The 27,179-nt window shown below is 34.3% G+C and overlaps 1 protein-coding gene across 1 annotated transcript; it reads left to right on the forward strand.

Annotated features, from left to right (window-relative positions):
- Nucleotides 1–1,417: 1,417 nt before the first annotated feature.
- Nucleotides 1,418–26,963, forward strand: LOC139991650 (uncharacterized). The gene is made up of 6 exons (XM_072011896.1): nt 1,418–1,426; nt 1,824–1,883; nt 17,595–17,688; nt 18,307–18,423; nt 22,328–22,524; nt 25,348–26,963. Exons 1-6 carry the CDS (start codon nt 1,418–1,420, stop codon nt 26,230–26,232), a joined length of 1,362 nt encoding a protein of 453 aa, XP_071867997.1. The 3' UTR covers nt 26,233–26,963.
- The last annotated feature ends 216 nt before the right edge of the window (nt 26,964–27,179 follow it).

The raw sequence follows: 27,179 nt of genomic DNA on the forward strand, positions 1-27,179 counted from the left end.
TTTGGTTAATTTTTAATTGTCAATAACTAAAAATAAAGCCGAAAACACAACGCTTTTACTCTTGATTTTCGTCTTATTTCAACGTCAGCAATCACCCTTTAAATTTTGTTACGCCTGTAGGCGAACACTCTGTATATCAGGGTAAAATAACTTTGAGTTTGCTCAGTATGTTGACGTATCTCTAAATAAACTCAAAAAATAATTTTAAAAAAGTATTTTAAGCCTGCAAGATATCTGTTAAGTTGTTAATGCTGTTTGTTAAATCTACGTCTTTTATGATAAACGCCTCTTCATGGAAATTGTATTCTGTATTTTTACTGTTTCTTTGTCATATATATCATTCTTTAAATAGATATTTAAGTTTAATTAATACAAAATTTGATATTAAAGACATCGTTGCAGCTAACGTGTTTGTTATAATATTTCAAATTTAAGGGACATACGTAGCCTTTTATGATTAACTGTTGGTCATACAAGAACTTATTTTCGGCTATTCTTGTAACAGAGTCCGATTCGAATCTAAGATATAAAGAATAGATAAAGAAAGTGTTTTGGTGAGCTGAAGGTGTATATAGATACTTGTCCCACCGGAGAGCATAAGAGATCCATTGGCAAACTAAGTCAATCCGAGAACATGTGCTTCTATTCATGTATACGGAACCGTTTCCGCGGGCAAGTTAAAGTGGTCGGGCCAGTTGAAAAGTCGATTTTGTACAAATATATGCAACTGTTTCTATCGAACCCAAGTTGTTCCTACTATAACGGGACATGTGTGACAAATCTGATGATCTCGGCGCGCCATAGCATCATAAATTTGCGTTGAATCCTCAAGGAGTTTTCCCGGGCCGCATCTTTACGAAGGTTCTTTTTTCGGCAATGTGGTAATCTTCGCCTGCCCACAAACGAAAGCACACCGCTCCCGATCAGCTGCACACTGTAAATATTTTATACGCATTTTATGGATTTCTTTTCTTAACGATAAACGAAATCATTAAATTTTGGGCGTCTGTCAAATATTAACAACTGGAAATATGTGTAGTATTACGATAGAAAATTTTCCGTCGTTATATCAATTATTTATATTAGTATAACTCTGCTCCCCGAGCAGCCTTTCATTTCTTAACAGAATTTCTTTATATTATTACTTTCCGAGATACGAAAACCGAATTGTTTTTATTTTTTTATCTTTTTTTTTTTCTACGGAACTATACATTTCTCTTGAGATCAGTTGTTAGCGTTTCCGTAGACGAATTCGTTAACCTTTCATGTGTACGATCGATTTCAATTAATCTTCCAAATATCGAGCCTATGAATTTATTAACTTTTTGGGAAGAAACTTCATTGGAGTAGGAAACACGGGACGGTGGTTTTATTCGCGCCTGAAATGCCATTTGTTAAACATTGTCTTTTGAAATAAATGCGAAGGGTATGTGTCAAGAAGCGTTTGAATTGGTTTGATCACAGCTTGGGTTAACGTCAATAGATCTCTGATTATATTCTCCAATCGGATAAGTATCTATATTCACCCCTAATTCATAGAAACATTTTCTTCGTTTATTTTTTATTTCTTCGATTCGATTCGAAGTCTGTTGCAAAAATAGACGAGAATAAGTTCTTCTATGACCTACAAGTCTGTAAGACTTGCGCGTTGGCTGGCGTTCTGTTTGGCTTTGCCTGTCGACCAAGTATACGTACGTAGTTTCGTCAGTCACGTGGAGAACTTGCGTGGTTTCAGTTTGTTCCTCTTGTTCTTTCTTTTCTTTCGACTTCTTCGGTTTGCTTTTTTTCGAGTTACATATGTTTAGTGGCACTAATACCGACAGTGGTCGATTCAAGAAAAGTTAAAAACTGTGGTACGTAACAACCGGCAAATTCTGCTGAAGGTAAGAAACGATTTCAATTTTTCAATATTCCTTAAGTTTGCCTTTGCGCGAATTTCATGGCTTCTCAATTTTCTTAATATTATATAGCTCTAATTTTATTTCTCGTATCGTTGAAGAAAGTATTTGCGTTCATTAGCATAAAATTTTATAGCATAAAGGTATTTTGCAGCAAATTATTCTAAGAAATACTATGACTCTAACACATTTATCATTTACTACCTTAAAAATTGTATATTTTGGAAAAATATACGATTGAATGATGCAGAAACAAAAGTTAATTAGAAGTAATTTGTCAATAGTAATTAGTAGTACTTGGTCAAAGTCGAATACTTTCTATGTGTTTACTAAACTCATATAGTTATACAGTTCTATAAGTTATATCGTGGTTTGTGACCCATTGTGCAAACTAGGAAGCTTTTGAAATAGATGGTTTCATCCTAATACGAAATAAGAAAAACATGATTTCTTCGAATTCTTTCTCAAAACAGTTCCATTCGATTGAACCTTTTATCTCGAAGGAAGAGAACAGCAAGGAAACTTAATGAAACGACGGCATTGCAAAGATTGACGTGTGAACATAGATATTAAAAATTACATATTCAATTATTAAGTATTGATAAATCATAATAGATACAAATAAGTACATTATTCGTTTTTCTCAATAAGTATAATAAAAACATGAAGACTATTCGAACTAATTGGAACAGAGCTATAGAAAACTTGAGTAACATCGAGTTTTCCAAACAAATGAAATTGTGACTTCGTTTCATATGAAAAATAATAATTTATTGCGCATTATCATATACGTTTCAATCATTTTCTTAAGCGTTTTCTCATCTGTCTCTAGAAAAATTATTTGCATAATAAACTGGTTTCATCTATATTATTTGTATACATTATCTGAACAGATAATTTTATTTCGTTATTAGTTCTATAAATCCTGTTTTACTAATTTCAGTAGCAGATCGATTTGACGATAGTACTTTTACCTGACATATTGAGTCCACGAATGCCATTTTGACTTAAATTTCGATAAGTAATGTTGCTTTAAAGCTGTAATCTTCTCTTAATGTCTCATTCAATTGCAATGCTTTCCCATGTAAGCCTTAATATAGACCTCGATATAGCGCCCCTTTTTTCACATAATCATGCCAACATTTTATTAGCAGAGTTTCTCTGCAATTGTATGAATTTTTTATATTACGTATATGTCGGAAATCTTTTTCTCCTCGATACGGCTCTTTCACGGAAGCCTCAAACGGTGTTTGACGAAGTTGTGTCAAGTGTAAACAGTACCAAGCGTAACGAGAAAGCATCAAGACTCTCATTCGAGATCGTCTTCGTTGAAAGAAAATAATTTTATGCAAAAGAGTGCACGAAGTTTAAAATTATACGATCTTTAACTACATAATTTTCATAAAAGAAATCCAAAAATTTTACACATAAACATTTACTTTATTAAGAAATTTAACGATCAACTGTAATACAATTTACGTGTTCTAAACGTATACGTTATGAATCTTAAGAATATTTATTCTATAAATAAATAATAATTAAGCCATAATAAACAACTTTAAGTAAAGTCACAGTTTCGTACGATTCTTTTTCTTTTCGTTTTTGTCATTTTAGTTTGATCAAATCTTTTTTTTATTTATTGTTTAACGTCTTAACATCACATCTCCTGTTAATATATTAGTGACTACATTTACATGTACCTCGTAAATAATTAAGCGACAATAATATTGTAATATCGTGGACAAAAAGGCCTAAAAATATCGGGTAAACCATAAACATTGTCGCGAGGCGAGGTGCCGACAGGCCCATCAATGTGTCGTCGGTCCTTCGGTTGAAGAGTTTCGTAGAAAAAAGGCCTACGTGACTCTGACCACGAGCGGTTGCATAACACGTGCGTGGTGAGACTAAGACAAAGAGACAGAAGGGATGCTAAGGCAGAAAGACGAATTCACAGTCAGTGTCAGTGGAGAAGTCAAAGGGTGTGAATCGAGAAGTTAGAGAGTGCGAGTTGCGTTGTCGAGAGAGTTTGGTCCGCGTGAGAGAGTGAGCGTTGGATCCGTTGTGACGAGAGTTGCAAATTAATTATTGAGTTGTCTAAAGTATAGTACGTTATTGCGATTAGTTCATGTTAAATAACCATCGGTTCCTGTCTAATCAACATCTGCATCAATCCATTCTTTGTAAATAAACCATCATTAATTATTAGTAGTATTCCCGGTACTACAATATTATTTATACGGAGATACATCTATGTTTGTAGTACTGTTTATATGCACTAAAATGAGTAGATTAGTACGGTTTTGTATAACTTTATAGTTGATGCAAGAGATCAATTTTTTTTTAAGAAACTTGGAATCCCTTACATTGCGCTTTACCAGTTATGTTTATACGTATATGTTGTATATCGTTGGGTGTCTTTAAGTTATATATTGTGCTTTCAAATTTGAGACAGTAGCAAATTAGACATTTTAGGGTGATGTTGGCGTTATAGTAATAACAAAATTCGGGGTTTTGTTTTTTGATAAAGTGTGAATGTGTTATACATAGAGGTGATTTGCACTTGTTTTTTTCTTGTGATAGTTACAGTCGAATTTACTTCGTGTATATCTCTTCCGATTTTATGTAAAGACCTGTGTTGATTTAGACATAAGTTGTTTGATTCATATTTTAATCTTTTTCGTTACAAGTCGTTTCTCTTTTATGTCTTTATTGTGTGCATTGGATTGGTTATTTCCATGGTAGCGTAATGTTACTTTCGTTTAGTTATTCTTGGACTCGTATGAGAAATGCTTTGATTGCTCGTGTTGAGGAAATAGTGGGTTGGTATAATCACTAGTTCCTACAAGCTAAGTTGGTACGACTTCTAACGACGCTCTTTTGTCTTAGACGTTGTCCACGTGTTAATTATCTGAGTGTATCCGGTGTGTTCGCATGTTTATACTTGGTGGTGAAATATAGAATATACAAATCTAATCTGAGTGAATCAATAAATACCAAACTCTAAAAATTTATTGATTAACAGCTCGAGGTTTTTCTGATGTAATTGGGGATTCTCTGTTATATTTTGTACACCTGATTGTTGCATGTTGTAGACATTATGATCGCTTAAGAGAGGGTGATTAATTTTCTTCGGGATTCTGATGGCAAAGACGCTATAGACTGTGCTAGTTCGATATGCCCGTGTTGCTATTCTGGCTCCTACGTTATGAATACGGTTTAGAATATGAAGTTGATGATGTCGAATTATATACGATGCAGCTTACCGCATATGGTGCAATAACCTATTTTCGGACGTATTAAGGCTTTGTTAGTAAGACTCTGAATCTTTTGATCGGCTGATCAATTCTTCGAAGCCATAGTCTTTATGACGTTTAGTTTATACGTACACAGTATCAAAAATTATTTATTATGTATCGGTGAAAGATTTCTACACCATCGGATCGGTGGAAATCAATTAAAAAAGTGAATCGTAATTTTGACCTTGAGTATGATTTGTAAGATCAATCTTTTTTATTGCGTCGTATATTACTCGTCACAAGAAACAAAAGTCTCGCAGGATACATGGATCGCAAGTCAACCGTTCTCCTGGAAAAGGATATTAAAGTTCCATTAGTTTTCCAACTCACTCTACTTATAATGTGCTTATATTCCGCAGTCAGATGCAGGGAAAATAGCATTTAGTATCGTAAAAATTTCACATCCATCATTAGATATCCTATATCCTTTTCTCTTTCTTTCTTTCTTCCTACCTATTTATTGTAAACAGGCCAGTGCTCGTATTCTACATTACGGCCAAGTTTCTTCTCAAGATCACGTATTGACTTCAATCGATGAAAGCCATATTGAACCCGATGTTTTAATCGTTCAAAGGTATCCAACGGTTCAAATGTAATCCATTCACCCCAACTGTAAACAATTTCTTTTTCCTTATGAAATAATTGCCTATTCCTTTTAAAACTTGCGCATTCCGATTCTAAGCAACAATTGGAAAATTCGTTCGTTCTAATGAATGATTATAACGCACGACCTTCAATATAGATAATTTTTATCAACAAATAATTTCTAATCAATCGTAATTTATTTCTAATTAGTCTATATACTTTGGTTCTCGTTCGCATATTATTTATTCGAATAAATGTTTTATTTCCACATTAAAATATCCTAGGACGATCGATCCACATGCAAAATCGTTGTGTTCAACTCAACGCTTACAAGTAATTATATTATGAATTATAAAGGTTTGTGCAAAAGTTGTACCAAAGCTACCCCTTTTCTAATTTCGATGATTTTGAAATATGTTGTCAAGTTCAATGTTTTGTACAACATTTTTCTATACATAGAATGGCGGTCGACTATAGTTTCCGAGATATTTGCAAAAAGCTATCGGTCCCAATGGATTCTGTCTATAATTATGCGTCCGTAGCAGCGTATAATCAGCCTTACGACGCTGCGACCAAATACAATGGTCTAACACAAATCTAACTCCTATCTTTTGTATATGGTATATAAAAAACGAGGGTTGGGCGCATTTGGGTATTTCGCCGATCCTTTGGATAAAAGCCTCGTGCTGTATCAAAGTTGTGCTTCTCAAATGATCAAACATTGCAACCGTCTTCCGAATTGGAGTAGTAAGGACGTGTGTGACAGTTTTCTGTAGTTTTATTTGGTTTTATTTTGTTTTCCTGTTGTTTCATTGTGTTGTATGTCGTGTTCTTCAGACACGAGAATCTGTTTTTTTTTATACGTGGAGAACTCCTCATGGATACCCCGTCACTCTTCTGGGAAGCAGAACTTACCAACTAAAACCCCGCGGTGGCCTACCTAACGCTTAATAGAAGTGCTCCGGGACCTCAGTATAATAGAATCCCAATTGTTACCTATTTTTTGCTTTTTTGCAATAGAATGTACCCAATTCTTTTGTTGATCTTTATAACAGAGGCAATACTAGGACATAATTAAAAATATATTCATGTTTATTTTTGCAAATTATAAATAACAAAATAGACAAACAAACGGAGAACATCAAGTTTAATGTCGTTACTTCTAACAACAGTTCATAGATAACGGGCGACATTTGATTGTAGTTAGTTTTCCTTGAAATTTTCCTTGAGATTGTGACTGACTTTCACCTTTAAAATAGATGTCCGTTTGAAGGCTTTGTACGATACGACATTTGATCTCTCAAACTGCGTATTTACTTTTAGATAGACGGAAAACGTTAACCAATAGTTTGTTATCCTCAATTCTCAGAATAATTCTCAGAACTGTATCCATTTGAGATTCATGTATGTCCAATTTCTGTGGTTTGCGTTTGAAACTGTGTTATATAACATGTCGTTGCTGGATTCGCAAAATCGCAAGAGTCAAAACCTTCAACTTCAATTCTTCGATTCTAATTAGCTAACTTAATCGTTGATCTTTCTGCTCATTTACCAACAAATTGGTTTTGAACGTGTATTAAAAATACATACGTGCACAAATGCAGTTAAAGACTGAATTAAACTGGTCGAAGATGTATAAGAACATGTACCGATTTTCTACGGTTTCCACAACTTTTCACAACGTGGAAATAATAGTAATGGATCTTGTTGAAATTGTTTTACTGAATGTTAATTTATTTTATTTTGGATAAAATGATACAGCATCCCATTCTGAAAAATTAATCTGATTTTGAAACGCCTCCCATTACTCTTATAAATAGATCATAAAAATTATTATAATTATGTATTGATATCCGGATATTTGTCTAATGAACTTATAAAAAGATAGGTGTGCGTGCGTGTGTGCGTGCGTGCAGTGAATGTAATCGTGTCATAAAACTGCAGCATCTATTCAATATTCTAGAAGCAGCTCACCGATAATAAGATTAGTTCGTATCTGCTTGAGAGGAACCTGCAACGCTATCTTCGTTAGCTGCCAGTCTCTCTCGCATAGTGTCCACTTGCCAGAAATACTTTCAAAGGTAATCTGGGTATTTCTACACGTACACATATTGCTGTATGTAAGAACGGAACAAATGTGTTTCTAATTGCTAATTTTTATATTGCTGCATAAGCAATACACGCTAAATCCGTTAGGCTTCTTTCTCTATGCTTTATAACCGATTCTATATTTGGTGGATTTATAATTCGATATTTATAATACATATATTCAGTCAATGCATTATTATAAAAGTTAGCTTGAACATTTTTTTCATAGAATTCTAATCTCTTATATTCGTTCAAAAAAGGTTTTTCATCGTAGTTATTTATAATTTATAGACAACGATTTGAAAATCTTGGAATATAAGCAGTAATTGTCGATACTCCAAGATTAGATCGGACTTGAAGTTGACGTAGGCTAATTAGTTTTTTAAATTGGATCAGCTCGTTGAGTTACTGTCAGCAAATACTTGCTCTGATCGACAGATACTTGCTCATGATTGGAGAAGTATCGCACTAAATCGTAGTTGAATTATCTACAAGAACAGACTAGATGAGATTGAATCGCTAATTTAACGTCGCACACGAACTGCAAGTTAACGAAAGTTGTTAAGATATACCGTATGTCGCGCTGAGACTGTCGATAAAGGAATAGTGAAGAAATAGAGAAGTATGCGTTGCGTAGACTAGAGAATATATTATACATTTAATCGCACTAATTATAAAATGCCAGGAAACGTATATCATACGCCGCGCTGAGACTTTTGGCATTGAAGAAAGAATTCAAAACCACGAGGTTAATTTATATGTTTTGGATAGAACTTGAAGATACCTCGTTGGTTAACGTTAACTTTTTTAATGTCAAAGCGAAGATTTTTTGAGGACCTCGTGGATGGCCAGCGAAAGCGACTGTGCAAGTGTCGTTTCTAAAAGTATCATTTGCAAACCTTCAATTCGGACGAACACGGAAATAATCTTTCTTACATTTTGTTCACAAACCTGTATCAAATGAAATGAATTCGTTCTATAACCCTGTCGAAGTCCCTACATCTCGGATAAATTACTTCGATAGTCTAACCACAACAAAAAAGACAAATAGTTACGAGGGTACGTAACATGTTGGATAAATCACACTTCATACACACATTTCCCACATTTGTTTAATTACGTATCTCTCTCTCTCTCTCTCTCTCTCTCTCTCTCTCTCTCTCTCTCTCTCTCTCTCTCTCTCTCTCTCTCTCTCTCTCTCTCTCTCTCTCTCTCTCTCTCATAGTTATAATATAATAGTCGCTTAGCTTTCTCTCGTCCGAAGATAAAATCAAGGATGTTTTAGCTGAAAAGAACATCATGTTTAAGTCATTTTGTTGGCTTTTCAAGTACGAGTTCTTCTTTTCGAATATGGTATTCTATCTATATTTCTGCAGAAAGTAGGCGAATCAAGAATAATCGATGCTCTCTATAATACCTTGTTATCGATTGAAACGATATATAATAAATGATTCGTTCAAGTAAAAGAACCAGAACATCAGTTATTTTTCTCCAAACGATTCTAAATGCAAATATTAACTAGGAAAAGCATGAAATATATTCCTACAGTTCTTGTAATTGTCTTTGGTTGAATAAATGAATTTAAATTACTGTGACAATTACTGTGACAAAAACTTATAAAAATCATACAATTTTAACGTAATGTGTATGCATTTACATACAAATTTGCGTTAAATCAACAAATTTCTCAAGATTAGTACAGAGGTGCTTTTATAACCATACATAGAATATCATCAATCAATATAGAATACAAATCAACGTTACACGTTAATTTAGATGATTCATTATAAATTCAAACCTTTTAGAATCTTAAATACCTGTATGTGTACATCGTATTATTAAAATTATCTAATTGCATTTATTTAAAACATGTTAGTGATAGAGAACATTCAGCTTGTCCTGTACTTTTTCAGTTCTTTGAAATAGAAACATCTTTATTTTAAAACATTTATCTAAACAATGAGGCACATGGTTGTGCTGGAATATGAGTTGCGATAAACATCTAGAGTGCACTATCCTCGAAAATCTTGAAGGATTACATCTTCCATATGCGTACAATAAACGCCTGATCTATCCCAATCATAGAATTTCGAGATTTTTCATAATATACATACAAGGAGTTGAAAAATTACGCTCCTTGGACAAAACAGATTGTGTAACTTTGGGTCGCGTTCGTTCGGAAATACTATAGTAAGATCGTACTAATGCACTCTTCCGATCAATGGTCAATCCTTTGGAATCTTTAAGGCGATTGAAATTCTGTTTGGAAATATTTTGAAGCTGCTCTTAGTTTTCGCACTGACAGTGCGTCATAAGCGCCCACCAAAAACACTATAGTAACACAACCACTCTTACTTATACGCAACACACACGCACACACATGTAAGTACGTTTTGATTACACGTATGACGTACATGTATTGTCGCGTAAATTTCAGTCGGATTATTTGTGTTGAAGTGGTCATCACTTCTAAGAAAGCTCTACATCTGGTCTTTAGTTTTCTCAAGCACTGAAGCCATCGACAGCGTATAGACAAAAGACTGGGTCGAAGGCAAACCATAAACAGTACATTGGCAACAGTACATTGGTTTCAGAGTTTTCAGTCATAGGGTAACACTGCTAGCGTGCGGATCTGGATCAGCTCAATTATATTCACATTTGTATTTACACTTCAGTATTTAAAATATATATTTTCCACCTTACAATTTATCCACGCGTTCCTTTGTATTCACATACATCTAATAACCTCAACAATTTGGAACATAACATTCAAGTCCGTAATCCCGTATATATATACTATATTGTAGTATCGGGAAATAATAAATAATTTGGTGATTTATTTACGAATGAATGGATTGTATAGATGTTGATTAAACAGAAGAACGATGATTGTTTAACATGAACTAATCGCAATAACGTATTATACTTTAGACAACTCAATAATTAATTTGCAACTCTCGTCACAACTGATCCAACGCTCTCTCTCTCTCTCTCACGCGGATCACACTCTCTCGACAACACAACTCACACTCTCTAACTTCTCGATTCACACCCTTTGACTTCTCCACTGACATTGACTGTGAATTCGTCTTTCTGCCTTAGCATCCCTTCTGTCCCTTTGTCTTAGTCTCACCACGCATGTGTTACGCAACCGCTCGTGGCCAGTCACGTAGGCCTTTTTTCTACGAAACTCTTCAACCGAAGGACCGACGACACATTGATGGGCCTGTCGGCACCTCGGCTCTCTCGCGACAATATTTATGGTTTACCCGATATTTTTAGGCCTTTTTGTCCACGATACTACAATATATACATATATACACACACAGTATAGTATATCCTCTACAATGTAGTTGAAGTTACCGACATGATACGACTTTTATTAACAATTAATAAGACGTGTTGACTTTTATTAATCAAGTTACGGGGCCTCTATTAACATTTTCTGTGTTTTTTGTTGCCTTCTCCGCTTTTACATCAGGTTCGTTGGCACGTTTCGATTCAAAGAATATCTTTTCAATCCAGTGGCTCTCTGATTTTGCATCAGATTTCTCTGTATTTTCTTTAACGACTCTTCGACTTTCAGTTCGTTTGTGCCACGTTCCAACCTCCTGGCAGCTCTTCGATTTTACATCGAGTTCATCTGCGCTGTCTTTTCCAATGACTCCCCAACTTCCCATATTATTCGTTCATGCAGTTTCGAGCCATTGCGGCTCCTTAACTTTGCACCAAATTCGTCCACAAGTGACTTTCGCGTTGGTCGAAGCACCGTACCGGCTAGTAAAGATGCGTCTCCAATAACGAACAGTTGTCGAATTGTTCGCGAATATGTCACAGCCGCCGGTCGATCTTTTCCATCCAAAGATCGACCGCCATGCGATGTAACAAGTTGACGCACAATTCTCAAACACCAAGAAAGACAGTGGTGTCCCTCCGGATCTCTCTAAACAGATTTTCGAGCGCCGTGGGTGCATCAAGTGGGTTTCCAAATTAAAGTTCATAGCTTTTAGTTAAAATTACGTATACTCTAGCTTGTACAAGCTTTACATATACTCAAGCAAACTATGTTTGCGTTTGCTATCTGAAATATAAAAAATAGGCAAACATTGTGCGAAGATTATATACTAGAATTGTATATGTATTGTAATTGTAATTGTATATGTTTTCTGTATCCGAACACATAGAGAATAATGATAAAACGTGTCATAAAAGTTTGCAGATTTAAAAATGAAATGTAATACGTACAACTTTACCGCCATTTCAAACCCCGTATTAAAATTTTCTATTTACTCAACTACCATTTTTTCTACTATCTGTCTAAAATCTGTAGATAGAAGACGCTGAAAATGATTAGTCCCAAATGTAATATATAGCTTGTGCAATCGTTTCATTTTTAGCTTTAATTATTATAAAGAAAGAAATTTTATTCTCTTTTTTCATCATGACAATGTTCGATCAGACACAGCGCAAACGTTAAACAAAATTGGAATTAAGTTTTCGGTAGCTACGTATTGGAGCAGTGTACACATAGAAAAGTATATGTATAGTATATTACATATATCAATACACATATATATAGCAGATTGAACGTCAGTTTGGGATCAATAGATGCAATGTGTCACGAATTCTCGTACGTTACAAATATTGCATGTTATGGCATGGTCGAAACTTCGATTGGCAAACTTTGCCTATAGTATATGATGCGCTGTTCAAGGTCAGTAAGATCGTCCAATCTTGAGTTATTAAAAAAAAAAAACCGCTATTCGGTTGATAACAGAATCGCTCACAATTTTTTATTTTATAAATGTACTCTACAAAACACAGAAAATATTTGTAAAAAGTGCTATTGACAAATGGTTTAGAAGCCTGCTCTACTCTTGTAAAGAAATAGTCAGTGAGCTTTACAGAGTTTGCGACTCTATGTGCTAAAATATTTTTAAATATATAAATATTTTCAAAAATAGTAATTAAAAATAGTAGATGTCCGTACCATAAACTTCAACGACTGAACTGAGACAACGTATATCAAAATTCCTCTTCGACAAAAAATATATGTTTGATTACGACGTATCGTAAATTCTTCGTTTGATAACCTCTCTTTAAATTTAAATTACTTGACAAGTTTTCAGACTCCACTTTCTCGGAAACGAAACGTCATATGAAAATACATTATATATACATTTTTGACTTATTTTTTCATGTAGAATCACTTCCTACCCGCTTGTACCACCCGTCAGGCCTCATGCACAGGCCTGTATATCTTACGAAAACTTATTTCCAAATAAAATAACCTAAAATAATCAGGCAGACTTCTTACAATTAGTTATTTTTCTATGGTTTTATTCTATTTGGAAAAATTATACACTTAAGTAGCATTATGTTTGTTAGTCTCTTGATTTAAGTTGATCTTTAATTCTTCGCCACTCAAGGACTTAGCGTTCTGATCGATTGTCCTCGAGATTTTCGATTAGTCTGCTTTTTAATCAACACGTCTAATCAATTCTATCGATCAGCATCGGTCAGTATCTTTTCGAGACCTCGGGACTCTTTCCGAAATAGCTGTTGAACCGTATAATTGAACCGAATAGCAATAACTATATAGTTGTAAGCTGGGTTTATGATGCGAACATGATTTCACCATTCTTAGATTTAAGATTTTTAAGTAGTCCAATCCTTGTATTTGCATCTCGTATCACAATCGTATATTTAAAAACAATCATACAGTACACTCCAGTTATAATATCTCGAATAAATATTTGCCACGTAACAGCGGAAATGAAGTAATTTTGACAAATCATTCTGACCGCTGCCGAAAGTAGCTCCTACATCTTGACAATCGATCGTTGACTCTTTATCCAATTATTCTTTGGATCTCAGTGCATTGGTATTCAACGTGTTATATGTCTAACCCCTGACATATAATATTTCTACACAGCTACTTTGGTAATAAAAAAAATTGCTAAATTCGAAAACACGTATCAGTATTGTTTTTCAATTTGCCAGATGGCTTTAAATAAAATAATACAAGTCGCATTAGCGGCAAATATTATCATTACATCAATTACCATCGATACCATGTTACGTGGCATAAATTGTACGAATATTTTCAAATCGTATATTGTATCTACAACTGTCTTTGTGAAGGCAACCACCGTTAATTACAAGTTAATTCGAACTTTTCTTCGCTGGTATTCATAAACTATACTAACCCTGTTTATTTAATTGCAGCAAAGAACCAATAGTATCTAATTTAATAATTTAAATCAATCGATAAGCAAATTAACATAAATTTCTATTTTGTAAAATATGAGAGTGTTACCGAAGCAAAAAATATACAAGTATATAAGTATTTTTTCTGTTTTCATTCAAAATGAAATATCATTGAAATTGATATTTCGGTATTTCTTTTACGCTATCGAAGCGCTTTCATCGTGTACTTCTATAACGGCACCGAATTCCAATCGATGGATCACCGGTGGTTTTAAAGTAATAAGTACTACGTCTTGTAGTTTATTTACATGACGTGATTCGATCTGATTCCACGCGATTTAATATATCTTCTATAATGATTCTAGCAAGCAATTGACATTATTTTGTTTTATGTACCCAAGAATTTTTTTTTATTATTATTTAATTTGTATTATACAATTTGCTAAATAACATGTGGATGGCTACCCCCAGCGGGATACCATCTTCGAGTTTGACTATTTTATTTCTTTAGCGAGGTCAGCGGGGTGTTTTCTTTTTAGTCTTCTTTCTATGAGAGTTTTGCTCGCTTCAGCAGCCAGCTGGTTTGGAAGTGTTGCCGTTCTTACCCAAGATTGCGCGATGGTCATGCATATTATAGATGTCTAGTCAAGTGTATCTCTTTAGTTATTTCAGAGCTTTATACAGTACATTAGTAGCAAGTGTTATCGTTAGAAGAAAGGAAGTAAAGATCGAGCTTGGTAAATGTTTGAATGTTTGAATAGCGATAATCTAACAAAGTCCAATAGGGTACATCAATCGTTTAAATTGGAATGATGGATCCAGTGAAATTACTCGAATCGAAAGTATTATGACTTCTTCTCCAGCAGCACAAGTTATCAAAACAGCTGTCTCTACTATACACTAATGCAAATTGTGTACAATCTTGGAGGATTTAGATTACGAAGTAAAAATATTCTTATCTTTAACTTTAAAGAATGAATTGATAACTCTTAACGAATCAAGCAACTTTACAAGGTAATGATCAATATGCTGCTCGTCCGCTACGGCCTCGGCTGAGAAATAAGTTTGAGAAAGAGCATCAACTTTATCTAAAATGAAACTATTAATACTGTTTATCGATTTATTTGTTGGAGCCAGCAAATGGCTATGTTATTAAAAAGAGTAACGTCAAAATAAATGTAATCAACTGATTAATTGGTGACCTCGGTCATATCACAGAGAAGTTATCGAGTGAAACATTTCCACGTATTCGTAAAGTCTCCGTTACCCAGCTTTAGAAACAACTCGGAGAATACGTTTACATTACTGTCTTCATGAAGTTATTATATGAAGTTATTACGAAGATCCCTGAAACTTCTAGCTAGAGTTTAAAACTTCTATCGCGTATTTACGATATATATAATGTATACATATGGTATATTTAATGGTAATTGAAACATTACATATTCTACCACAATACAACACCGTTGCACCTATCCTAGAAAAGATAACTGCAAGTACAATTGGAGATTCGGAGCGTAATTTTTCTGGTTCCACTGGGACATCCAGTCTGAGTATTGCATCATATACAATTGTATGATCGTTATTTAGGATTAATTCATTTCTCATAGTATTATCATGTAATTTTTGTCTGTTGCGAGAGATCGTACGATATGATCAATTTTATTAAGGGCAGAAGATCACATCATAAAATTCCAAGTCTAGCATGACTGCCGAGTCTGGATGCGGTATAAGATATCCTGATATACTATCTCTATATTTCATCCACGAAGATAGCGTGTCAGATATTTGACAAGCTGCTAACATCACAGAGAATAAAGATCCAATGTTTGAAGCAGAACTTATAAGAGCCGCTTTTGTGAGAGTGTCTCTATAGATGATACCTAATACCTAGGTCTGTTACTACTACTATGCTCTATATATGTACCCTATATATTGTATATTGAAAAAAAGACTATTTTGTACAGAAAGGGAAATTTAATGCACCAAACAACGAGTTCAAAAAACAGTGAATTTTACATAGATTTAACATGAGCAATGGTCGCTGCTAATATTCCTTGGCGTGCTTTAGAAAACAATTTCTTTAATCAAATCTATAGGTCAGAATATTCCAAAATAATCGACGCTACGGAAGAATTAATTGGACAATTACTATAATGCAGGTCAATATATGAGGGAAGATGTACGTAGACTTTTATGACATTTTGTGAAATTTGAAACATTTTTCTATCGAACAATTACAGCACAAATTCTTCTTTTCAATGAATTTACTTCCATTCAGTGTTAATCCATAAGTTTTTAGAGTTTGGTATTTATTGATTCACTCAGATTAGATTTGTATATTCTATATTTCACCACCAAGTATAAACATGCGAACACACCGGATACACTCAGATAATTAACACGTGGCCGACGCCTAAGACAAAAGAGCGTCGTTAGGAGTCGTACCAACTTAGCTTGTAGGAACTAGCGATCATACCAACCCACTATTTCCTTAACATTCAGTTCGTTGGAAATCGAGACGAGAAACAAAAAGTGGGTGTGAAATAGGATAAAAATCTACTAGGCCTACTGTGTGCGGAAATCAGAATAAGAAATATCAAATCCGAACGAGAAAAAAATATTCGTCAATTGTAGCGCAGTGTTACTGCCGTACTCAGCTAATTTTTAGATATCAGTGTATAGAAATAATGACTGTAGTTCAGCGATTCATTTACTGTTTTAAACGATCATCTTACAGCGCTGTACATTGTAGATGTCTCCTGCGGCATGTATGATCTAAGCTTTTGTTAAATAAAAGGTTGAATACGAATATTACTTTGTAAAACAGAAAGTCTCTTCTACAATGATACATGTTTTTTATATATTGCGTTACATTTACATTTATATATAATGTAAAACGATACAAGTACGCCGAAAAATTTGAAAATTTTTACATTCTCCGCCCTTAGCAGAATCCATACGATCCATATGTGTAAAGCAGGTTGCATTTGTGTAGGAATATCTAACGAAAATTACATTGGCTAGAATTTGAAAAGTAAGCCTCACAGCCGATACTTTTATATATGTACTAACTGACTTTCGTATTTATTTTGCTGTTTAGAATCAACACTTCAAATGTGTCTCACATAATTGCCTAACACACCAATGACAATAATATATTGTCAATGTTACCTATAAACTACTTTAAACTCCATATTTACAATTCCAAATTGCTGATTAAACGTTAGGTATAGTCTATCTTTGGAATTACGACAGTTCAATTTGGTTAACTTTATCGAGCCATTACATTTACGCGACGTAAATAGTGCGGTGAATGAAAAGCAAACGTAAGAAAGGCTTACTAATATTTGTCTAAAATGCCAAATATAAATTATGTGATAAAATTATGTAATAAATTATCTTATTCAATTTGCACTATTTTTATGTAAAATACCCTACATTCTGTTTTTTATATCAATATGAAAGCGAATATCTTTTCTAAAGAATAATTTCTATTTCGTTTTCATGGTTTCAGAGAATCGTAGAAGTTGTAAGAGTGGAGGGAAGAAATCGATCTAGAGGACATGTCACAGTGTCACTGCACAAACATCAGGATGTCAATCGCAGTGGTAGGTATATTAAAAGTCGCTAATATTGTATATATATAATAATATAATATATATTTATAATAAGAACGCTATTTTTGCTCATTAATATCTTCATTAATTTCAAACCGATTATTGTTTTTGTGAACATCTTATACAAACTATATTCAAAGATTTTCTATGATAATAATTACAAAATTTGCTAAGTTTGGAAATTCTCGCATGAAGAATATTTAAAAAAATTTTATAGAATTCTGTAGAAATATAGTTGAATAAAAGCAGATTGTAGAGTGTTCGTAGATTAAAACTAATTTTTAGACATAACAAGCTTAAAAACGTTACTATTAGCAGACCATAAGCATAGCGCTCGATTACAACGCGACACGATCCTCTGAATAAAAGAACGTTACATTTATTTAAAGAACTTTTTCTATGAAAGGAATGCGTCTAACTAACTTACAATTATTAAGTAGATTAATTTATTTTGCCTAGTACATTAAAAGGTAGAAGAAAATATACTACGTGCCAATAAATTTGTGTAAACGAAAAAAATATTAATGTAATATTATTTATTACTATTTTAAAGTTTTTAAGATTTACTTACACCATTTGTGATTATATGTTTTATTTTTGTTCGTCTAGGACACGTGACAAAAATTGAACTGGAATTGATGGAAGCTCCGGATGACACGATCCTCGTCGGACCGATACCATCTGAATTGAATATCACCGGTGAAATTAATTCGACTTATTCGGATGGTGAGTTAAAAATTCCACAATACCCAGACAATAGTAGCTCTTATTAGATATGGATAGGATATCGATGGATATCGATAGGATCCCAAAAGATCCGAGATACATCTAAAGATTTAAAGTTTATCACAGAGAAATCGATCCTTTTGTGCTATTACGTTTGATTAAATGGATATTTCAATTTGTCTTCTCCCTTCAATGCAAAATCTGGCGTAGGAATTCATAAGGATAGAAATTTAATCTTGAGAAATAGTAGACAGAGAATGATAGAGAAGGTGAAAAAAGTCGTTGGAAGAACAGAAAATGGCAAGTGCATGTTAGCATGGTAGCAGTACGTAGCTGGCACGATGTATTTAATTGCGAAATTTACAACAACGAACGAACCCAATAATAAATATCGGACTTGTTACACTCGCATGTAATTTGCGATTAGACGCAGTGAAACTAGTCAAGTACGGACTTGTTCTCTGAACATCGTTGAAACTGCTTTTCATCTTGCTCCTTAACATTTTCCTATAAAAGACTACGATGCACGCCCTGAAATCGTTTCTGTTCACGCATAGGAAATCCAATATAGGACCGCCGACGCACTCGCCGGCAATGATCTAGATCAACCAATGGAAAGGGTAAGCATAACGTACCCAGGCAAGAGAGTAGGAACAACGCCTTCCGATGTCTAGAATCGTATAACGAAACCGACGCATGCTGCCAGACACACGATAATTGAGCCCACAGGTTTCGAGCACAACCTGTGGAATTTTCTTAATTTCGCTTTCTTTTTGCTTTCGTCAGAATTTCGTCTGGTACAGTGGCGTCTCGAGGTAGCCGTTTTTAATTTCATTCTTCCTGTGAGATATAAATCTTCTTACGCAGAGTATCAGAGCGATTCATCATTCGACGCATGAAGCATCATCAATCACTGCTGGTTTTTAAAGTCCCAAGCAATGTTCAGGCCATTGAACGATTCGACTTCGCAACCGAATTTTTACGTTTAGCGCTCAGTAAAAAATACACGCGATTGGATGTAACACTGTATACGATTTATCACACGTGTCTAGCCAACTGCTTCGCGATCCGTCGAACGTCGAATCCTGTTTCGAACAGTTGTTTTCAGCGCAAACGTTCCGCTAAACAAATTGAACGAAGAAAACAACAGCAAGAGTAAAATATTATGATCTGAAAAAGCGATGAAAGAATAGACGAACAAACAAACAATTTTTTGAACAGGTTAAACTGTGCCTGTGACGCAATAAGTTCTACCAATGTTTTAAAAATTCAAAAGACGCTGCCGCCGACAGAGTAGGATATCTGTATTTCACCGTCTTAGGGACGCAATGCTTCCGAGAAGATTATCTTGCTTCTTGCAAAACTCAAACCTCATAAGTGCGATTAGCAAAAGTTCGAGTTGAGATTATTAAAAAAATTTGTTCGTAGGATTCTTGACAGCATTGGACGTTGTTTGGAGTAGGAGTTTGATAAAACCAAACCAAAGGAGTATCAGTGATTTGACGTGCAACAGTTCTAGTAAAATTTCAGCGAACCTCGAGAATGTTTGCTATTCGATTAGTGTTGTCAAATAAATCTGCTAATAAATATTGATCAACATAATAAAGCTGGATAATGTATGATAAAGTTACAAATTATATAGCTGCATAAAGATAAATATTGCATTCTGTCAAAATTACGACGTTTTGAAAACATTTTGAAGAGGAAGATAAATTAATTTTACGCGTATAACTCTCGGATGGGAGCGAGTAGAGTAAGAGATAAGCGAGCAAAGTTGAATCGGCTTTACCACCCAAAATCCACACGATTTTCTCCATTTTATGAAAGATGGTATACGGACAGCGGGCGGTTAATGAAGTATTTCCCGCCTCCTAGTCATCTATATGGATTTTCGAATGCGCATAACTACACAGACTTTGCATCGCCCTCGGAAATTTCAATCTCGATCAAACTGTTAGAACGAATTTTTCGATTTTTAGAATGAGACCACCACAAGCGAGAAAATAAAGCAACAGTGATACACATGACAAAACCAAAAATAGGATAAAGGAGCCACCAAAAATAGGCCACCTAAATAATTTTTTCAATTTTTCAGATACAAAGAAATGTTTGAAAGAAAAGTTGTTTGGTTTCTATTAAATTGGAAAAATTTTTCTCAGGTGAACGAGTTTACGAATTTCGAAGGCCACCTCCATTTTTTAAACGAAACCACATATTTTTAAACACCTGTATATTACGCGATATACGTATTTGCCTATCTTATGTTTTATCTTTTCATTTACATTTCAAAAATAAAATATGAAAATTGAAATAAAGATTATAAAGATTACTTTTGCTACGTATCTGTGGATCAAACAAATAGAAGCATGCCGGCCGTCGATCTATCGGCCCCTCGGTTTATTATTTGTCAAGGGAACAAAATTTACATCAAATTGAAATTCATTTGAAATTTAATATCTTGATATTGGTTTATACGAAAGATACGAGTGACTGATGTTTTGTTTGTTCACTAAAAAATATAATTCCCATTTAGACATATAAATGTGACCTTCGCGGTGACCTTTTCAAGTTCGTTACAAGATATAATTAATATCGGTGTAACTTGTTCCTCTCGACACCGTACAACATTTGTTTCAAATATTTTCTCGTATCGGCTTGAGTTTTCGAGATGTTTACACGTTTCCAGATAAACGAGGCTAAAGTTTAGTTACAGATAAAGTATATGTAAAGACTTTTAAACATTGTTTTTGCGAAACTTCGCAGATAACGAGGTAGATTATTTAAAAATTGTAAAATAAAGATTCAAATCGAACCAAAAAATTCTCATATGGGAAATTTGGCGAATTTTTAATAATTGGAAAATGAGGTATATTTGATGAAATAAGTAATACGAGGGTATATGTTGTAGTAAATTGCGTGGATGTGAAAAACACTGTGACTTTTATCGAAATCGGTATTTCAGAATATGAGACACGAAGTCGTACACATATCATATATCTATTCAGTTCGTAGTTTGGCCTTGACACTCATTTTCGATGTAATTGTAAAAAATGATCGTACCCGTAAGTAAAACATCGATGGAATCCGAAAATCATGCAACGTTTTCGTGCTATTCGTCATGGATAAATATGGTTGGATGTTTTCAACTATCTGTTTGCACTTGCTCGTGCATCTCGAACGGTTGTTGCGTTTGAGCAATGTAGGTGTAGTATGTTTCTTACGAGCGTTGAATATGTTACAATTGCAACTAGCTGTTGCAAGTGACTAGTTTAAGTGCGTTCTGGACGAACTCGAACAATTCTACTTTCTCTTTCACTTTGGCTTTTAAGGAAATAAGGTTTGTAGCATTAGTAACGGAAAGAACGCAGCAGTGAGTAAATTGTTGCCTGAAGACATTGCAATATTATTACCATCGACATTCAGGAATCATTGAGGATACTCGAGGAACATGGTATATCGCAGATGTGTTTGCCCTAGAGCCTTTAGCGGTTAGCCAAGAAAATCATTTTGGCCACCCAGAAGACTCATTAGCCTTTATGCGTTCAGTCGGAAACTAAACGGCATATAAGATACCCACTGTTTAAATCGTAAATATTTAAAGAATTAATTACTGTACAACAGATTTGAAAGTTTCATGCCACGGATTGTCATACATAACTCTGTTGTGAACTACACTGTTTGAAGTCTCACCTATATAAAAACAAAGAGATCTCCACGATGTTCATCGATTTCAGTGGATCGTTCGACACCTGAACAAGGTAGCTGCAGTAGTAGGGAAACGTCAGGAGGAAATTCCTTTCGGACACGGCTCTTACCCAAAACCATCAAACAGTTTTGTTCACAAGAGTGTTATATTTATTTAGACAATAAACTTTAAATAGTAACTCGAATGATGTTGTAATAGGCAATCCAGAACTAGGTGCAGTTATACTCAGAGCTGAAGAGGCCTTGATAGTTATTTTCGTACTCTTTCTATGGGCTGCGGCAATTGCGTTATTCTTCAATCGATGGGGCAAGATAAGAATGTTGGAACCATCTCAACCGAAATTCCTGCCGCAGGACGAACAAAATTGTACCACGATTGAACAAAATCAACTTCAGGTAATGCATAAATATATATTTTATTTATAATTGACACTTTATGACTATACTTTAGTACTGTGTACTGTGTATTGACCTTCGTGCTGTCTAACGTAGAAGTTCGGACTGGCTAAAATTGCTTGCAAACTGTTTGTAGTTGCAGTGTTGTTATTCGTTTAGTGTTGATACACGCAGCCACTTGTTGATTTTGTTCGTCTGTAAATCTCAATATATGTAAAGACTTGCTGCTCGTATCAACTGCATGTTTCATAGTAAAAGCAAATAATGTTAGAAGGAGAAATGATCGAGAGTATCGATGCTAGAAGAGAAAAAATTTTGATACAAGAAACAAATAATTTATTAAAAAACGAAGATAAAATGAAAAATTCTATCGAAATGTTATATGACAAATTACTCGAGACTATAAGGAATTACTTATCATAATCCAATAAATATTGGAAACAAGTATACATTTTCGAGTATCAATTTTAGTCAAAGAAGGAATGTTGATTACGTTAAATTTTCTATCAACGAATGATTCTCACGCTGATTGTTCAGAAGGCAGTAACATCAGAAGTTTGCAAGCTACTTTACATCTGTTCGTAAGTTATTTGCAAATAACTCGCGAGCTCTACTGCAGCCACGAATACGTCTGGATCCTGCATTATAATTGGTACCTTTGGTGTAACGTCTCTTGAATAAGGAGTGTTCTCTGTTCACTACTCGTTGTTCACAGACAAGTTCAGAAGTGTCCAACGCTGTTGACGAACGTAATTTGTAAACAACAGTGTGGACCTAACGTAAGACGAATTAATTAATTATATAGTAGTGAGGTGAATAGGCCGTGATAATTGTAGTTTGTTGTGCATATGGTCGTGTGTAGGGTGAGACAGGTGTTCTGCTGGTGTCGCTGCTGCTGCATTTTTCTTCTCTTTTCTTGTGTCGTAGAAGAAAAATCGGGATTTGAAGAACCCGGGTTCCGAACGTTCGTAACCTAAGGCGCTAACCACTGCGCTGCCGTCGTCCGACACTAGTTAGTGTCGAGTGGTGGTATTTTGCCGTCGAGTGCCGCCACAGTAGTAAAAAATCTTCTACTTGAGACTGACTGAATTATTGATGGCATCTTCTAATTGAGACGGACTAATCGAAATTTCCCAACTCAATTAGACATTAATGGCCGCGTCCTGATTGGCGTTCCACTCAACTAACAGAATTTAATTGCTGTAAGCCTTCTGGTTGAAACTTACTTAACGAATTTTTAACGATCGAATGCAATGAGAATAACATCCTTACGTTACCCTTAATCAAGATATAACAGCTTTCTGAACGTCCGCCAGGACAAATTCCAGGAAACCTTATATAAAAACATAGAAAGAAAAATATAAAGATCAAATTCAAATTTAAAGACAAGAATGTCGAAAAATCTTAGTCAATTTTTATCAATCTTTCAAATCATTCATTATTATTTCAGAGATGCTTGACCCGAACGCAGCTATCTTACGTCATTTTCCACCAAATCGAGGTTGTACAATGCGACTATAAAAATAACATACAATTTCTTAATACCCAATACATAATCCACTACCAACAACATTTATCCTTAAAAAATGTGCCGCATACTCCCCGTAATTATCCTATGCGAAATATTGTACATTTATAACTTTTGTTGCAGGACCGCATACTATTTATTGCTAAAATTAGTTGCTTTCAAACTTCTAGTTCCTTATCAGAAAAAAAGACAAAAAATACTTTGTTATTGGTATCACAATAAATCGCTGTATTTCTATCAACTTATACTTGCTTGACACGGACTTGAACACGCACAAACACGCGCGCGCAGATCACAATATGGATTGTTTTCAAACTTTGCACTTTTGAAATGCTATTTTACTTTTACCGTCCACCGATTCGTTTCTGATTTCTTCGTCGTGATTTCAAATAATCATTACGTATTTATTTTGACATTTTGACTTTATCATTTACTAGATTCAAATTTCCTACCACATAAACAATCTTATATGCAATTAGAGACTTAACATCTCGGACATGAAACGTAAAATTTAGGGGAAAATGTTTCATTGAAAAACATGGATTGAGTAAATGTTTTTTACATCCACTATCCTGCATACATACATACGTATGCATAAATTCATAACGGAAAGGAGAAACGCAACAACATATAACGTAGATGTAACAAACACGAGAGAAATATTACGCATTAATGTTTAAAATATGAATAATATATTATATACGACAAATTCTTATTAATTATGTATTAAATAATTAATAATTAAGAGAAAAGAAGAAATCGAAATTTTCATCCAGCTAGGGAATTTTTATATTTCTGATTTTTTATATTTCTCAATATATTGGGAAATATTCTATACTGAAAGACCGAATCTTTTACATATTCAATTCATTTCAATAGAAGGATGTTGCAAAAATCTGAATTACCATTAAATAAATTAAAAATTAATGGTCAATTTATTTTCGATAGAAATCAAAAAGATTTTTGAGATATTAACGTTTCCAAATGGAATACCGTTTTTGATAAAGGCTTGATTTATATGTAAACAAAATGATCATATATGTAGATATAGACATGTATACATCATAATCATTAATTATACCTAGAATAATGATCTATTCATCTTAATTTTATTTATTTATAACGCGTAGGTAATACTTTTCAAATCTGTATCATATTTTACCCTGTTCATCGCGACTTTCTCTAAACAAAGCATCGTACCTCCAAACACGAATGTAGATTACAAAGATCAATTGAACTGTTTAAAAGTGACGATCAAAATTAACTTACAAATGATCTGTTCGATTTGTTCGCAGAACCGACGTACATTCTCGAAATGTAATATTCTTTGCGAAGAGTGTCCAATAAGGCAGGACTCGAACTACGCTTTGGGACAAATGAGACCGAGGCAAAACAGTGCGTTCATTGGCTCCAGCGTGTCTTTTCTCCCAGGTGGCGGAGGTACAGCGCGTCGCACGAAAAGCGCGTTCGACCTTCAATTTTCCGTGTTTACGGAAAATAACACGCTCGACTCCTCCAGTGAACAGGATACGTTAAAGAATTTTAAGCCGGCCTGCGATTCCACGAAATTATTGCTAGACGAACGAAAGACAAGCGTCTATCAGTTGGACAAAACCGGGACAACCAAATCTTTCTGTCGAAACAGAGAAATAAGTGTTTGTCAATTCGATGCTTCACCAAAATTATGGCAACGAGATCGTGGAATGAGCATCTGCCATTTCGATAGGACGGAGGTTCTCGCCAGGCCATTGCAGAGAGATCGCGGTGCAAGTATCTGTCAATTCGACAGAATGGACGTATTAGCCAGACCACTGCAGAGAGATCGCACAGGCAGTGCTTACCATTTTGACAGAATGGATGTCTTGGCCAGACCTAATGTAACTCTTGACAAATCCTTGTTGAGAGAAAAACGCGTTAGTATGTGCAACCTTTTGGGGAAAAATGAGAAAACGACAGAAGGAATTCAGATGGAACGGCATTTAAGCAACAGCAACGTTGGGAAAATCGGAGAAGAAGATACATCGATCGAGGAAGAGAGAGGCAGGATTATGGCGGAGGAACAAAAGACATTTATTAAGCACATACCCAAAGAGGAGAAAAATAGCTTTCGTCGATCGAACCAATCATCTTGCAGCCAAACTTCTGATGCTGTATTTGGATATAAAGGTACTTGCGTATAGCGTGAAAACTTGTACAATTCGTCAAGGAAGAGCTACAATTGTGTGACACAATTTCCAAGATGATGGTTTTGTTCGGAAACGATCTCAAGATTGACGTTCTTGCGAATATATCATACATATGTATGTATATATAACGAATTAATTACTCGTTTTGAACAGAATTAACATTGTATTTACATATTAGGTATGTATATTGCTTTTGATATGAACATTTTCAGTTCGCTTATAGTGTTCCCTGTAAATGAAATGTTGGACAAATTTCTAAGAGAAACGTGAAATTAAATATGCATTGTATAGAATGTGCAAGGTCAGTATTTTACCGAATTATTAAGAAACAAATATCTTACACGTATTTTAAAATTTATAAGGAGGAACGACTCGTTACCGAACTATCGTACTAAATGTATATGAAAAAATTATATAATCTGTACAGCTAACAGCCAAAAAATATTTTGTTAGGATAAAAGAATATCATGGAAATAGATGAAAACTACAAATTGCGATAACATCCAAGGGATTAAAAATACATGATAATAAACAACGTGATAATCTGTCTTTCAAATATCGAGGAAAAATAAAAATATCTCGTATTTTGATTATTCTTTCGAATTTTTATTAAGTTATTCGAATTCATTCTTATCCTATTGTATATTTATCCATTAGTGATGAATAAAATTTATCATTTTTGTTCGAATTCTCAGTATTCAGATAACTTTTTTACTATACCTTACTATACCTTACTATAATATATTATACTATACTATAATGTAATAATTTGAAGTGCGAGTACTAAATGATAGCAGTTGCAACGTTGTAAATAAGTAGTTGACGGGATTTATAAAGAAAGATATTCTTTTAAGCATTGCAATTTACACTTCATTTCGCAAACGAAATATATTTACTAAAATCTACCATAGTTTTAGTCTTCTGCTATTAAAGTGAAAAAT

This window comes from Bombus fervidus, chromosome 10 (genome assembly GCF_041682495.2).
Source record: "Bombus fervidus isolate BK054 chromosome 10, iyBomFerv1, whole genome shotgun sequence".
Taxonomy (NCBI): domain Eukaryota; kingdom Metazoa; phylum Arthropoda; class Insecta; order Hymenoptera; family Apidae; genus Bombus; species Bombus fervidus.